Below are 16,556 nucleotides of genomic sequence, written 5' to 3'. Positions count from 1 at the left end.
CAGCCCCAAAGCCCATCCTGTCAGTCCTGCAGAGCCTCTGCAGCTCCTCCTCATTGCCCAGAACAGGGAGCCCCACAGCCAGACACAGCAGCCCAGATGTGCCCCCCTGGCCTGGGGTGCCTCTGGCAAGGGAGCAGCACCAGGCACTGCAGGAGCCTGCAGACAATTCCTGCAGCACTTGTAGGATGATCCTGCTGCCCAAGGGACGTTCCCATGGTGCCAAGTCAGGAACTGCAATGGGGAGTGGGGCCAGAGAGGAAAGGGAAAACAGGGATGGGCTGTTTGCAGGGGATGGGACAGAGGTAGGCAAGAGGATGAAATTTCCAGCAGAAAGATTAAAGAAAGCAAAGTTGGAGCAAAGGAAATGCTGAGGGCAGTTTGGGGGTGGCTGCCAGGCAGCCCTGGCTCTGAGCAACAGCGTCTGCAGTGGCACAGGAAACTCCCAGCTGATGGGAACAAACTTTCTGGCTGAGTGCAGAGGCCAGGACAAAGCTGAGTGGTTTCCCTGGTGTCCCCCAGCCCTTGCTGGCCCCAGGGGTTGATGGCATTTGTGCTGCCTCAGGTTCATGTCCCCACAGCAACAGCATGGGGGTGCTGCCCCTGCTGTGTGCAATGCAAACAGGGGCTGCTGAGGCAGTGCTGCCGTGTCTGTGCCTGCAAGGATGGGGCACCTGTGTGAGCTGGGGGAGAGGCCAGGGCTGCAGAGGGGGGATGTTGTTGGCAGCTGCATGAGGACGCTCTGGGACGCTGCCCTGGGCTGTGCAGCGCACTGGGCATGGATCAGCCCCTGCTCTGCTGCTCCTTCCCGTCTGGCCCAGGGCCCTTGCAGAGCCCCAGCCATGCTGTTTGCCCCCAGCCTGCCCACGGCCAGCCTGGGGCTGCTCACGGGGGTTTCTGTGCTGAGCATTGGCCTGGCCGTGTTCTGGAGAGAGCCTGGGCAAGGAGCCTGGAGCCCCCAGGGCCTGGCCTGAGGCGTCAGCGCTGCCCCAGCAGTGCCCATGGCCTGTCCCTGCTGCAGCCCCGGCACTGCCACCCCCAGGGCTGTGCCTGGCCCCGAGAGCACTCAGGCCCTGCAGCAACACCAGGGCCACCAGGGCAGCGGGGCAGGGCCACGGCAGCAGCACTGGCAACACCAAGGGCTGCTGCTGCTGCTGCTGGGCACAGCTGCTGGGCCAGCACTGATCTGCCCCAGCTCTGCACACAGACATTGCTGCTGCAGCTCCAGAGAAGGCAACAAAAGGGCATCTCTGCAGAAAACTCTGCTGGGACATCCTTTAGTTCCATTAAAGCCACCAAGAGCACAGGCCCTCATTGAAAGAGTCTGTGGTCACAGGGAAGGTGGAGAGAAACAAAATGAGAAATGGGAAAAGCAATGACCTTTCTTTGTGGACAATATGGAAAACCTAAAACAAAGGAAAAAAACCTCACAAACAATCTAAAAGGAAGTATAAAAGACGACTTTTATTTCAATTGATTTAGAGAAACTGTCCAGCAGTTTAATGTTTCTGAAAGCATCCAGTCATCAGTCTCCTCACTGCAGCCTTGAGCTCCTGGTTCCTCAGGCTGTAGATGAGGGGGTTCAGGGCTGGAGGCACCACTGAGTACAGAACTGACAGGGCCAGATCCAGGGATGGGGAGGACATGGCGGGGGGCTTCAGGTAGGCAAACAATGCAGTGCTTACAAACAGAGAGAGCACAGCCAGGTGAGGGAGGCAGGTGGAAAAGGCTTTGTGCCGTCCCTGCTCAGAGGGGATCCTCAGCACAGCCCTGAAGATCTGCACATAGGAGAAAACAATGAACACAAAACAAATAAATGTTAAACAGGCACTAACAGCAATGAGCCCAAGTTCCCTGAGGTAGGATTTGGAGCAGGAGAGCTTGAGGATCTGTGGGATTTCACAGAAGAACTGGCCCAGGGCATTGCCATGGCACAGGGGCAGGGAAAATGTATGGGTTGTGTGCAGCAGTGAATAGAGAAAGGCACTGGCCCAGGCAGCTGCTGCCATGTGGGCACAAGCTCTGCTGCCCAGGAGGGTCCCGTAGTGCAGGGGTTTGCAGATGGACACGTAGCGGTCATAGCACATGATGGTCAGGAGGGAAAGCTCTGCTCCAATGAAGAAAACAAAGAAAAAGAGCTGAGCAGCACATCCAGTGTAGGAGATGTTCCTGGTGTCCCAGAGGGAATTGTGCATGGCTTTGGGGACAGTGGTGCAGATGGAGCCCAGGTCAGCGAGGGCCAGGTTGAGCAGGAAGAAGAACATGGGCGTGTGCAGGTGGTGGCCGCAGGCTACGGCGCTGATGATGAGGCCGTTGCCCAGGAGGGCAGCCAGGGAGATGCCCAGCAAGAGGCAGAAGTGCAGGAGCTGCAGCTGCCGCGTGTCTGCCAATGCCAGCAGGAGGAAGTGCCTGATAGAGCTGCTGTTGGACATTTCTTTTGTCTTGGAACGTGGACCTGTAAGAAAAGTAATCATGGAATAGTTGGGTTTGGAGAGGACTTGAAATATCCCAGCACAGGCTGGGGGCACTTTCCCCCCACTGCCTGCCCAGGGCTCTTCTGCCTGGAGCTGTCCCTGCCAGCAGCTGCTTCCCTGTGCCCAGGGCTGGGCCCTGCCAGTGCTGCCAGAGCCCAGCCCAGCCCTGGGGGCTCAGCTCTGCCCTGCAGAGCCCTCCCAGCTCTGGCACTGCCCAGGGGCAGCTCTGGCTCTGCAGGCTCTGATGGCAACGTCAGAGCAACCCTGAGGAGGCTGGAAAAGCAACACTGATGCTGCCTGTGAGGGGCCCTGTGCTGATTTCTGTCACTGACTGGTTTATTCAGATCTGAGAGAAAATTTTTCATTTTTCTCAGCCTGAACTGAGAGATTAATATTTATGTGCAATTTCCCATCTGGACAACCCAGAGCAGTAGAATAAAAAAGCAGGATTTTCCCTTTCATGCAGCCCCTACCATGCTTTGCTCCCTGTATAATCTACTTGGAAATGTTCTGCAGTTCAATGCCATGCTGGGAGCAGTCCTGAACAATGCAGCATCCTCCCCACACAAGAAGAACACTCCCAAGCCTCACCAGCTGTCTCCTCCCAGCCAGATCTTGTCCTCCAGTGCTGGGAGCAGCTGCCAGGGCTGGCTGAGAGCTGTCCCTGGCAGGCAGCAGAGTCCCTGCCCCAGCACAGCGCCCTGGGCTGCAGGACCCTGCTCTGCAGGACAGCCCTGGGCACCCCTGGCTGCTCTGCACAAGAGACAAGCAGAGAATGTACTCACAGGCTCTGCAGGCATTGGCATGTTCCAGCTTGAGGAGATGGCTCCAGGAGCTGCAGCTGCATTGTCCTGCAGCCAGAGGTTCCTGTGCCAAGGGCTGGCAGTGATTGTGCCCCAGGCACTTCTCAGCCCCTTTCCAGCCCTGACTGATTGAAGCTCTCTGTGCCTCTGTGCTGTGCCCGCGCTGGCTGCAGGCAGTGCCCCAGCCCTGCTGGGCTGGCAGAAGAGCTGCTCATCAAGAGAAATGTGCTTTTGAAGCTCTTCTTGGTGAGCAGGAGCTGCCTCTGTGCCAGGAGCCCAGCCCAGCTCAGCAGCACAGACACAGCACAAGGACTCTAATGAGCCTCTGGGGCTTTTTGCTCAGGCCCTGAACATCAGGCCCTGAGAGGGAGCTGAAGAAACCTCTGCAGAACTCCAAGGCAGAATCCAACTCCAAACTTTCTTGGACTTTTAATGGGTCCCAGAGAGGGACACGACTGAGCAAGTGTCCCCAGGCCCCAGGCAGAGCAGAGAACTGCAGGCAGTGATGACAGGTGGGGACAAAGAGAAGCCAAGTCTGGGTGCCCTGGGGCACAGCAGGGTCTGTGCCAGCAAGGGCTGGGAGGAGACACCTTGTCCTGAGGCCCTGGGGCCTCCTGGCACAGCCCCAGCCAGGCCGGGCACTGTCAGCCCCTTGTGCTGCCCTCAGCATCCCCCCTAGCCCACATCCCAGTGGCCTCAAGGATCTGCTGCAAGGAGTCCCTGGGGAGCCTTGCTCAGCAATGGCCCTGGGGGCTCCTTCATGCTCCCTGCAGGGACTGCAGGTTTTTCAAAGGACTTTGGCTTTGGCTTTTGCCTTGGAGTCTCTGAGAGGTTTGTGCAATCATGGCCTCCAATTATCTGCTGTAATTAGTCCCTGGAGAGGCTTTGTCAGTAACAACACTCAATGGGGCTCATTAATACTTCAGGGTACTTCAGTTATTTTAAGGTACTTGGTGTTTCCCTTTTGATACAGACTCTGTGAGAGGTTTGTGCAATCATGGCCCCAATTATCTGCTTCAATGAGTCCCTGGAGAGCTTTTCATTGGCACTCCGTGGGGCTCATTAATACCTTGAAATACTCAAGGTTTTTAAGGTACTTTATGGATTTAAGAATACTTTTAGGTGCTTTTAAGAATTTTCCTTCCCACACTGAGTCTCTGAGAGGTTTTTGTGCCATCCTGGCCTCCAATTCTCTCCTCCAAGGAGTCCATGAGGAGCCTCTATTGGGTATCTTCCCCTTTCTGTTTTACAACAAAGATGGAATTGAAAGAATTTTGTAAGACCTTCTAAAAAAATTCAAACAAACGTGGGACCATTAACAACACAGTAACAACAACTAAGAGAATTTATACTCCTGTTTTAGCTAGACATCATCCAACTCTTTAGTCCCTTGGATTGGAAGAGTTGTTTGAACCAGTCTTTGTTTTCCACTTGAAGCTTCTTGAACCCTTCCTTCAGTACCTGAATGCTCTTGTGGATTGACTCGCTGTGGCTGGAGAGGTTCATGCAGCACATGCCCTCAGAGTCTACACAGCCATGCCCCTGTGCCCAGAGTAAAAACTCTATCGCTGTTCTGCAAGGTGGCGTGTCTGATGGTCTCTGTTTCTGAGAGCAGCCACTCAATGTGAGGGAGGCAGCATTGGTTTGCTTACTTAACAGGCACCCAGGATGGTCTGATTGTCATAAAGCTTTAGCTGCAGCCACCCACGGTAGTAAGATGGAGGCTGCTATTCTTTTGTTTTGACTCCAATAGATGACATTATTTTTGCAATCAGATTCAAAGTAGTGTGTAGATCTTTTTGCTCTGTTTCTCTGGCCATTAATCATTTTTGTGTTGGGTGCCAGCAAGGTAAGCCTCCCCAAGCTACAAGGTCTGCCTTTGATGTGTGAAGGGACACCAGGCCATGCTCTATCCTTGCAAATAAGAAACACACCCTGCAGCAACTGGAGTGGGTAGCTACTTGGCCAAGAAATTATGGGAGAGGTGTAATTACACCATCAGGTCTGGTTTTTGTAAGTGGGATAGTATGGGGAGATGTCTCTCCTGATAGTTTCTTTTTTCTTGTAATTTTGTGTCTTTCGCCCTCTTCCCAACTCAGATGGCAATAAAACCTTACACAAAAGTCCATTTTTACAGAGCTGAGAGTTTCTACCCCGAGTTCGAGTGGTGCATGCAGGAGCTTCTGGGTCCAGTAGTGCCAAGCACCATCAGGGTTGCACTTCTATTTGCCGTCAGGATTGTCACCTGGCATACTGCAAATGGCACCCTCAGGTATTGGCCAGACATCTGTAGGCAACCCCAGTAGGCAGGTGGAGAAGGGGTCATCAGGACTAGCGACAGACAGGCACAGGGTGTCTTGTTTCATGGCTTTTGCTAGAGTTATCCATACACTGTGCTTTGTGTTTTTGAGGGCTACCCATCCACTCGCGAGGACCATGGTTGCAAACAGGCTGAGGAATGTGAGTAGAAGCTTCCTACGTGTCATCTTCAAAAGAATTGTCTAGTCCAGGTGCTAGAGTCACTGTCTGGTGGGTTTTGTCTTGGGATGGACTTGGGGGTTCCTTTGCAGAATCCACACTCAGTGGCTCCAGGTAGGGCTTGATGTTCTTATCTGGGATACACCAAGGTCCTTTATCACAAATGGTCTCATTGTGGCAATTTGGCCTTCAGGTCCTTTGATGTTAATAAGTTCTGCACTTTGGACACTGTCACTGTCACCTCCAATCTCGGACAATATTCCTGCAGTAGCTGTGAACGCCCAGTTAGGAGCCCCCTTGGAACGTGAGATACCTGTCACGTCTGCTCCCATGTCCACAAGCCCTGTCAAAACAATCTTTTCACTGTTAAGTTCCAGAGTGCAGGTGATTTTTGGTCAATCCTGATTTATCACATCCCTAGTGAAGTATCATCAGCATCCTGCTTGGGCAATTGTTAGTCCTTAGGGTATAAAACAAGGTGGGTTGGGAGACAGGGCCAGCACTGTAATTTCTCATTGTGAGGACATTGATAGTATGGATGGCAATACAAAAAATCCTTCAGTGCTTGATTGGTAGTTTACGAAAATTAATAGTTCACAGGGCTGATCTTCGGGCCCCAGCTGTCCTGTCGATATTTCATGGGCAGTATAATCAGTTAAAACAACAGATTCCAGACTCACCAACTTCAATTTTGCCCCTGGTGGTAAGGTGGTTGGCAAATGGGAGATGAGGTGCTGGAGTTTAGGGCTACATTATCTGTAATGGGTGTACAATTCGGCGATTGTAGGCATCATTGGCTTGAACATTTGTGCCATAGCCTGAGGCCACCTTGCACTCCGATGGCAGTTTTTGGCTGCTTGGTGTAGTTACCTTTTGAGAAATTCCACCTAATTTGATGTTGATTATCCATTAGGGACCGGATAGGCCCCTCCTCCTTGGGGACACTCTTTTCTAAAATGTCCTTGTTGACCCCACTGGAAACATATTTTTGGGCCCTGTAGATGTTGCTGGGGCCCCTTAAAGGGGAATTGCATGGGCCCTAGGGCTTCTACAACTCCTTGCCCAAAGGCCTGGGCTTGTACAGCTGCTCTATGTTCTGTTGTTCTGAGCAATTTCAGGCCTCAGTCATCTGCAGGAGTGTGGGTTCCAGCTCTAGTGGAAGGGCACACAGCACTTTCTTACATTCCGGGTTGGCATTGGCTACCCCCACGATTTTAGTAATTCATTTTGAGTCTTTTCATTCCAGACTTGTTTCTCTAGTGCCTGTTTAGGGTGATCAATAAATTTCATGTAGGGCTCTCCAGGTTCTTGTCTTATGTTTACATAGTCCAAACTGGGGGTGGTACCATCCGGTACCTGGATTCAAGCTTTCAAAACCATCTCTTTGATATCATCCAATGCTCTTCTGGGGATACCTGATGCTTGATCATCTGGCAGGCTGTGTGGTCCTTCTCCATCTAGATGGTTGATTGTCATTTCTGCCCTTGCCTCATTATTAGGACGGTCTTCTATTAATTCAGTTAGCAAAGATTTCCATCCCCCTTCCCACAGGGTATATTCTATAGGTGACAACAACATGGTCATAATAAATTTTAAATCATTGGGGGTTAAGACATGTGCTGTAAACATTTCCCTCATTAGGCCATTAAAACAAGGTAAGTCCTTCCTATGGTCTTTAGCTGCCCTACACAGATCCTTGATTTCCCCATAAACCAATGGCTGATACCTGGGATTCTGCCCCCTTCTTTCATAACATATGAGGGCAACAAGGAGTTTCGAGACAATTTGCCAGTCTCCTTCCTTAACTGCTTCTTTCCGAATCCTTTCCCAGGGATCTTCTGGAGTTGAGGGGCGAGGTGGCTCTGGGGAGTCCAAACTTTCTTCCTGGGAGGAAGAATAACTTGGGGGAGAAACATTTGGATTAGAAATAGTGTGACAGTTGGGCTTAGTATCTGCGAGCATGGGGTTATATTGTTGCCAGGGGTGAGGCAGAGGGCACTGCCATTTTGTCAGGTGTTGGGGAGGAAGGGCTTTGATTTAGGATCACTTCTGGGGTGGAGTTTTGGAGGCATGGCCCAGGGTGGAGGTGGAATGATTGACAGTGGGGGCGTGGCCTGCAATTGAGGGGTGGAGTCTGGAGGTTCATTCAGGGTGGAAGAGAAGGCTGTGGTAGCAGGAAGTGGAGGAGCCAAGATGGAGGGAGGATGGTTGAGCTCCCGAGCCACATTCAGGCTCCTTCCATCTTGAGTCTCCAGGCCATGATGCTCCAAGACAGCGTGGCCATTGCCATCTTGGACCATCGTGGCAGGTCTGAGAAAGGCAGGTTTGAGGGGAGGTCCTGAGTTAGGAATGACCAATGGATTGAGTTTTCAACACGCTGCTTGCTGGTGAAGGGTTTCAGGGATGGTGTGGAAGATGAGGAGCATGCAGGGTGCAATGGGGTCCCTTTTGATTGAAAGGTTGTACAATTTAACTCCCACTGACTCCCAAAATTCAATGGTATCGATTTCATCCACAGAGGCATCTGGAAAATTTTTAATGATCCACCTCATGATTGATTTTAATTCATTCTTTGAAAATGTTATGTCATGATCAGTGAGAATTAAAGCATACATATACATTCCTTTCTACTTTGGACATCTGGCTGCCCATTTTTCTCTTTCTCTGCCTTATGGGGAAGAACCACCGGAACACCCCAAATCAGTTATGGGATGTGGGTGCATATTGTAAAAACACAGTGCCAAAATGAGCAATAAATGCCTTGCATTTCCCCAAACCCACCTGCAATCCTATGCAGGTGAAACCTTCGTTGTCCCTGCCGATCATGGGCAAGGTCCCTTGAAGCAACGATGAATCTGCTTGGCCCGGCACAATCCAAAATCCCGGGGAGCGCTGGCCTATCCATCAGCTAACCCCAGCTGACATGACTGACACAGGGAGCCCTGAATGTCATGGGCCCTGTTCGGGCGCCAAAGGTCACAATGAGGGTGGCTGTGATAAACCTCTCTGGTTCCCTGACTTCAGGGCGAGGGTGGCAAAAATGAAAAGGAGCAGGATCAATGGAGTTGCTTAAAAGGAACTTTAATAACAGAGTGAAAAACATAAACATGGAGAAGTCGAGCACAGTACGAGGGGTGGGATTCAAAGACCTGAGATAAAGGCGAAGCAACAATATACACACTTGAGGGTAGAACACTCTGGAACAATAACCCTATAGAGGAAACAAGTAACCAATAGGGGAGGAGAACTTGGACAACTCAGCAAAACAACACTAAAGGCTTATGGGGGAACCCTCAAACTCACCCTAAGTTAAACAAATGATTCCCAGGGCATGAAACTCGTGCCCAGTTCTTCCCGGGTAAAATCTGGCTGACTCTGAGTTACAGCTGGGCTAACTCCCACACCACTGATTTGCTCTGGCCCCTTGGGACCATGTGGCCAACGGAGCCATAATGATGTCCTTGGTTCCACAAGGCCCCACAGTGTCACAATGGTCCCTTGGATCCATGGTACTCTGCAGTGTCACAATGGCCCCTCCATTTCACAAGGCTCCCAATGTCACATTGGTCTCCATAGGAAGGAAACCACCGAGCCTCAATGTTTCAGGAGCTGATGAACGGCAGCTATACCAGAGGCCAAGGCAAGCCTGATCTGTCTGTCCTGGCAGGTTTGCTCGGAGCAACCCTTGGATATTCAAAATTATGAATGTGGAAACCTAATTTCAGACATTTGTTCCTGGAGAAGGATGATTTTTTTCCATACATAGAAAAGCAGAGAGCCCTTTCCAGTGTTTGGAAAACAGTTGAGTTCTCGCACTCAGGAGTTAAAGACCAGCCAGACCTGTCTGTCCTGGCAGCTTTTGTCTGGCAGCAATCCTTGAATACACAGAAATTTGGAGGTGGAATCCAAATTTTGGCCATGGATACCTGGAAAAGATGGACAGTTCTTTTCCATAAAAAGAAGGAAAGCCCAGAGCCCCAGTGTTTCAGGGGCAGATGGGAGTAGCCTTCCACATTCCAAGGTCAGCCAGACCTGTCAGGTGACCCCTGGGAGGCCAAGGCAGCCACACCTGTTTCATGTTCCCTTGCTTCCACAGTGCCCTGCAGTGTCACAATGGCTCCTTGCTTCCATGATGCCCTCAGGTGTCATAATGGCCCCTTGGTTACACAAGTCCTTAAGGATCTTAATGGTCTCCATGGTTCCACAAGGCCTCACTGTGTCCTAATGGCCTTTGGGTTCCATTGGGGCCCCTCTGTGTCACCATGGCCCCTTGCTTCCATTGGGGCCCAGTAGTGCAACAATGATTCCCTTGGTTCCACAAGTTCCCACAGTGTCACAATGGCCCCTTCCATCCATGAGGCCCCACAGTGTCACAATGGTCTCCATGATTCCATGGGGCCTTGCAATGCCACAATGCTCTCCATGGATCCACGGTGCCCTGCAGGATCACAACGGCCCTTTGGCTCCATGAGGCCCTGAAATGCAGCAATGGCCTCTTGGTTCCACAAAGCCCTGCTGCTTCACACTGGGCCCTTGGCACCATGCAGCCCAGCAGAGCCACAGTGATGTTCGTGGTTCCACGAGGCCCCACAGTGTCACAGTGGCCCCTTGGATCCATGGTACCCTGCAGGGTCACAATGTTCCCCTTGGTTCCACAAGTTCCTAGAGTGTAACAGGTTCCACAAGGGCCTGCAGTGTCACCATGGCCCATTGGTTCCACAACACCCCACAGTGTCACAATGGTCTCCATAGGAAGGAAACAAGTGAGCCCCAGTGGTGCAGGGGCAGATGAGAGGCAGTCACCAGAGGCCAAGACTGGCCAGACCTGGCTGTATTGGTAGATTATTTTGGAGAGTAACCCTTGAATATATGGAATTTTAGAGGTAGAATCCTAATTTCAGCCTATGTGAGCCTAATGTGAGCCTAGACAAGAAAGACAGTTCTTTTCCATAGGAATAAAAGCACAGAGCCCCAGTGCTTCAAGGTCAGATGAGAATGGCCCTTGACACGCCAAATTCAGTGGCACCTGTCAGACAGCCCTCAGGAGGCCAAACCAGACAGACTTGTTCAATGTTCCCTTGATTTCATGGATCCCCACAGTCACAGTAGTCTCCTTGATTCCATGAGGTCTGGCAATGTCACAATAGCTTCTTGTTTTCATCACACCCAACAGAGTCACAGGGTTCCCGTGGCTCCATGTGGCCCCGCTGTGTCACAATGGCTCCTTGTTTCTATGGACCCCAATGTTTGATCATTGATCCTTGCTTCTATAGGGCCCCTGAGTTGCATAATGGTCTCTTTGATTCTATGAGGTTCTGTGGTGTCCTTGGATCTCCATTGTCACAACTGACCCAAGGCTCCATGAGGTTCCGTAGTGTCACCATGGTCGCTGTCAGAGGCTGGATGAGATCCATGTCCTGAGACACCTTGGGATGCTTGGAATGCCCGTGTGGGGCCAGGGCCGGGTCAGGCCTTGGTTTGTGGTGGGACAGAGCCCTGCCCCCAGTCCTGGCCTGGCAGAGCTGTCAATCACACAGCAGGGGCAGTGCTAACCCAGCTCTGATTGGCTGAACTGTCAATCAATCATACACCAGCAACTGGTGACTACCCTGGCTCTGATTGGACAAGCAACTGGCAGTCCCACCCCAGGGGCGGGGCCACAAAGGCCCAGGGGGTTAAAAGCCGGAGCACGAGGTTGGCCCAGGGTCTGGGTCCTGCCTTCTCCTGGGGTTCCTTTGTTGATGATACTGGAACCTGAGCAGTTGGTACCTATGTGTGTCTCTTTCTATGGCTCTTCTGTCTTTCTGTTCCCTATTTCTTCTCCTTCTAATCCTGCTTACCCGGCACATTTTTGGGTAACTTAACATCTTAAGGGTTAAAGGGTTTTAGGTTAAATGGGCTATGTTTATGAAGTTAATACTATGATAAATGTTTTCTGTTGACGTGGATGTTGTATTAAACCCTTTGCAAAAGTTCCTTGATTGTCTATATTTTGCCAGTAAAATTTTGTGTCATTTTGACCTCTTAGCTCTTTTGATTAGAGCATGTTCCTGGTATTACCGAAGTTGTGGTTTCAATCCCTGTGTGGGCCATTCACTTAAGAGCTGGATTTGATGATCCTTGTGGGTCCCTTTCTAAAAAGAAGAATATTCTTTGCATCTGTCCATGTTGAGAATATCTGGTTGGTGTTTCTCCTGTGCACCAAACTCAAGGAGAGGAACTTTTGGTTACCCCCAGCATTTCAGTGTTCTGGGGTGTTCCAGCCCTGCAGGCTCACAGTGGCCTCTTGTTTCCATGAAGCCCCACAGTGTCTGTCCCACTGGCCCCTTGGTTCCATGGCCCCAGCAGTGCCACAATGATCCCCTTGGTTCCACAACTTCCCACAGTGTCCCACTGGCCCCTTGGTTCCATGAGGGTTTGCAGTGTCACACAGGTTTATGACATTTGTCCTTGCTGCCCCTCACATCCCAGTGCCCCACAAACAGCCCCGAGGCACCCGTGAGGGACAGGCCCTGCTGTCCCAGGCTGGGCTCAGGGCTTGGCCTTTCTGCTTCCCCCAGGCAGCCCAGGCCTTGCTCAGCATTGCAGTTCCCTGCTCAGAGCCTTGGGCTCCCTGCAATCCTGGCCTCAAGGATCTGCTCTCTGCACTCCCTGGGGAGCCTTTGGCAGTCCCTGCCCTCAGTGGGGCCCAGTGATGCTCCAAGGGAGTTTTGCTTCTGACTCCTTGAGCAGCTTCTTCAGCCTTCTCTCAGTGCCTGAGGTCCTGGACTCAGCCCCAACTCCACTGTGGGGACCATCAAAATGCAGAAAACTCTTGGGGGTGCTTTGTCTTCCTTCAGTGGTCTTCAAGTCTCCAGGGCTTGTGCAGCTGATTGGAATCAGTTTGGGATTCTTGTAAGGAGGAAATTTAACGTGCACCTCATGACTTTTCTTCTTTAATCAACTGTGTAGTTTTTTATTTTTCAGGTCAGAGAAGAGCTGATAGAAGCATTCCCCAGGTGATCTTGATGCTGAATGTCTCCTTAGGAGGTCTGGGCACAAAGAAGAATGAGCCCCTTGAGGGCTGACCCTGTTTGGACCAGCTGCTCCTCACCCCCAGCCTCACCATGTCTGACATGGCCCACCTGGCACTGACATCCCTGTGCCCTGCAGCAGAACCTTGTCCCTGAGCTCTGCAGCTCCATGTCCCAGCCCATTGCACCATGTCCCACCTGCTCTCCTCAGGGCTCTGCCTGCACACAGGCCCAGGAGAAGTTTTCCTGTTGGTGAGGAAAGAGTGGAAAAGCCTGAGCAGGTTTCCCGAACAACAAACCCCACTCAGGAGCCACCTGCTCAGTCCAGGCTGCCTGGAATGGTGTCACCTTTCTCCAAGGGACAATGTGAGCAGAAATGATCTCTGGAAGCAGAATTCTCTGAGTCTTGCAGCTGAATCCTCTGTCCCCGTCCTTTCCCAGGATCTCTGTTGCAGATGGAGGCTGCTGGTGCCATCCTCACCTTTAACCTCTCTTTGGAATGCAAACAGATGTTCCCAGGTGTGTTAAGCAGAATCTTCTCAATGTTTCTACAAAACTTTTGTATTTTTCATGGAACGAAGCGGCCATTTTGGGGTGACATGGAAGCAAGGAGTCAAGTGTGACCCTGGGGTCCCATGGAACCAAGGGGCCATGGTGACACAGCAGGGCCACGCGGACCCAGTGGTCCATTGTGACACTGTGGATCCAAGGAGACCATGGAGACACCCCCGGAACCTCATGGAACCAAGGAGTCCAGGGCTGCCTGGAGCCAATGGTCCATGGTGACACTGCCCATCCAAGGGGGCCATTGTGACACTGTGGAAGCTCACGGAGTGAGGGAGGCCATTGTGACACTGAGGAACTTCATGGCACCAAATATCCATGGTGACACAGCAGGGCATCATGGGAACCAAGGAACTGCTGCTGGCAGTAGGGAAACTCATGGAACCAGGGGCCCTTGTGGCACTGCAGAACCAACAGAGCTGCTGGACCTTGTCCCCTGGCCCTGCACAGCTCCTTGGGAGGCACGGCAGGAGCAGCACCCTGGGAGCCTCAGGAATGCCCCTCTGGGATCCATGGCACACACTGCCAGGGGCTGGAATTCCAGTTCCCAACCAGGAAAAGATGTTCCTGCCCTGGAAGGCAAAGCTCCCAAGAAGGAGCCAAAAGCCAAGTGGAGCAAGATCTTACAGTGACATTTCACTGCCAGCCTTCATAACTTCACCCACGGTTGTTGTAGCTCGTGGATGGGGAATTAAATCAGGGCAGGGTCTTTGGTGGGAGCTGCCCTGGGTCAAGGGAGACACAGAGAGAAACAGAGCAGGCAAAGAGAGGCAGGAGAGAAAGGAGAACACAAACACAATCAGCTGAGAAGGTGGCACTCTGAAAAACAAGCCAGAACTGATGGAAAATGAATGAGACAGAAACCAATAGTTCTGAAAGTTTTATTTACTATCAAAATACATCCCACACACCCAGCTCTCCACAATCCTGATCCCACACCCTCAAATTTGGATCCCACTTCTCCCAATCTCTATCCAATGCCATCTCACCCTGGAGGCTGTGGAATTCAGTAATTTTGGCATGGGACTGAGTTTTTTTGAGGTGGGAACTAGGCAATTTGAAGTGGGATTGAGCCCCTTGAGGGTAAGATTGACTTGTTTTCAGTGGGACTGAGTCATTTTGAGTTGACAGGTCAATCCATCTTTACTTTTGGAGTGCAAAGTTATGCAGAACACTTCCTGAAATCCCCCATAACCCCCAAATCTTCCAGAATATGTCCCAAAACCATAAATTCCTGCTTGAGTAACTGTTAACTGATGGAACTTGAGACTTCTTTGATAAATTTCTTTTTTTTTAGTCCTATTTCAGGTGTTTTTAAATGATAACAAAAAATCAAGAAGAAATTGGAGCCAAACCAAAAAGATAAGCAGCCGGGTGTCTTCCCAACACAGATCACAGGGAATGTGGGTCACCAAGGCTCTGCCCAACATGGATCCTCCCAAGGGGGATGAAGCTGGAGCGGTGCGCGAAGCTCTTCGGCACTTGGGGCATTTGCAGGGCTTCCCTTACCAGTGCCTCTGCTGGTGTCTGATCAAGTGAGAGTGCTGGGTGAAGCTCTTCCCACACTGGGGACACTCTTAGGGCCTCTCCCTGGTATGGATGCTCTGGTGGGTGACAAGGTTGGAGTTTTGCTTGAAGCCCTTCCCACAGTTGGGGCAGCGGAAGGGCCTCTCCTGGGTGTGAATCCACTGGTGCTTGAGGAGATGGGAGCTGGTCTGAAACCTCTTCTGACACTGGGGACACTCGTAGGGCCTCTCCCCCCATGTGGATCATTTGGTGGATGATCAGCTGGGACCTCTGACTGAAGGTCATCCCATACTCCCCACACTTGTATGGCCTTTCCCCAGTGTGGATTCTCTGGTGGTGGATCAGGCTGGAGCTGCAGCTGAAGCTCTTCCCGCATTCCAGACACTCGTAGGGCTTCTCCTGGCTGTGGATCTGCTGGTGGGTGATGAGGTTGGAGTTTTGCTTGAAGCCCATCCCGCAGTCAGGGCAGCGGAAGGGCCTCTGATCCGTGTGAATCCGCTCATGCAGGAGGAGACTGGAGCTGGTGTGAAACCTCTTCGGACACTGGGGACACTTGTAGGGCCTCTCCCTAGTGTGGATGATGAGGTGGGAGCTGCAGCTGAAGCCCTTCCCACACTCCCCACACTCATAGGACCATTCCCCAGTGTGGATCATCTGGTGGCTGATCAGGGTGCTGCTCTGCCTGAAGCTCTTCCCACACTCCAAGCACTTCTGGGGCTTCTCCCCATCATGAAGCTGCTCATGGACCACCAGCTCTGAGCTCTGGCTGAAGCTCTGTCCACCTCCCTGGCTCAGGGTGGGTCTTTCCTCCTCAGAGCACCCTGTGCTGGGTTTGTAGCCCCTCCTCCTGTGGGATCTCTGGGATTTTCCTCCCCGTTGTGCCATGGAGCCACTCAAAACAGCCTCTTCCATGAGGTTCTGCTACAGAGATTTGTCCTCTCTGGTCTCCATCCTCAGCTCCTTGTCTGGGGGAGGAAGGACAAGGAGAGGATGGGATTTGCCTCCGTGCCACAGGGAAGGGGAAGGAGATCCCCCCAGTGCATCCCCAGCAGGACGGGGTTGGCAGCAGGGTTGTCCTGCAGCCGGGGGCCGTGCTGGGCTGGGAGATGGAGCAGGAGAGAGGGGGAAAGGGGCACTGACTTCCTCCTCACCTGCCTGGGGCTTATGGAGCATCTTCCTTGCAGCCTTCTCCTCTATCCAGCCAAGGTTTGGCAATGGGAAGTCCTGGTTTAGGAAAAATTCAATGCATTAGCACATTGGGTTAGGGGGTTCCCCCTGCCCAAGTCCATCTCTACAAGTCACCAGCCATCTGGGGTCCGTAAAAACCTCCCAAACACCAAGATTCAGCTCTGAAAATGCCTCCCAGCAGTTCCCTGTCTCTGGTCTCTCCCATTTGGAGTTCAGGGTTCTCCCTGTCCCAGCTGCTGGGGGTCAGATGTATTGGGGGTCCCCTGTCTACCCAGTCCCCACCCTCTCCAGGCTGCTGGGAGTCCCAGCAATCCAAAAAGTTCCCCTTTTCCATCTCCCCACTTAGGGATGCTGGGGGTCTTGCGGTCCCAGTGTCCCTTCTCCCTTTATTCTCTGCTTTGGGGTGCAGGGGCTCCAAGGAGTCCCCCCTGCCCCTCTCCAGGCTCTTGAGGCTCCCTCCAATGGCGGCGCTCCCCCCTCTCTGGGCTCCCCACTTTGGGCTCCTGGGGGAC

At 52.1% G+C, this 16,556-nt stretch overlaps 1 protein-coding gene and 1 pseudogene across 1 annotated transcript; both read right to left on the bottom strand.

Annotated features, from left to right (window-relative positions):
• Window positions 1-1,496: 1,496 nt before the first annotated feature.
• LOC139603490 (olfactory receptor 14J1-like) lies at window positions 1,497-2,429 on the bottom strand. The gene has a single exon (XM_071454457.1). The coding sequence runs from the start codon at window positions 2,427-2,429 to the stop codon at window positions 1,497-1,499; it is 933 nt and encodes a 310-aa protein (XP_071310558.1).
• Window positions 2,430-14,834: 12,405 nt separating this feature from the next.
• Window positions 14,835-16,556, bottom strand: part of LOC139603508 (zinc finger protein 271-like) — a 233,306-nt pseudogene continuing 231,584 nt past the window's right edge.

Source organism: Agelaius tricolor, unplaced genomic scaffold (assembly GCF_023055355.1).
Source record: "Agelaius tricolor isolate 1412-34295 unplaced genomic scaffold, bAgeTri1.0.p SCAF_39, whole genome shotgun sequence".
In the NCBI taxonomy this organism is placed as follows: domain Eukaryota; kingdom Metazoa; phylum Chordata; class Aves; order Passeriformes; family Icteridae; genus Agelaius; species Agelaius tricolor.
The sequence above is the reverse complement of the archived record's forward strand: the minus strand, read 5'-3'. Positions and strand labels throughout refer to the sequence as shown.

Coding starts and splice junctions, on each gene's coding strand:
- LOC139603490 (XM_071454457.1), bottom strand. CDS start 2,429: ATGTCCAACAGCAGCTCTATCAGGCACTTCCTCCTGCTGGCATTGGCA.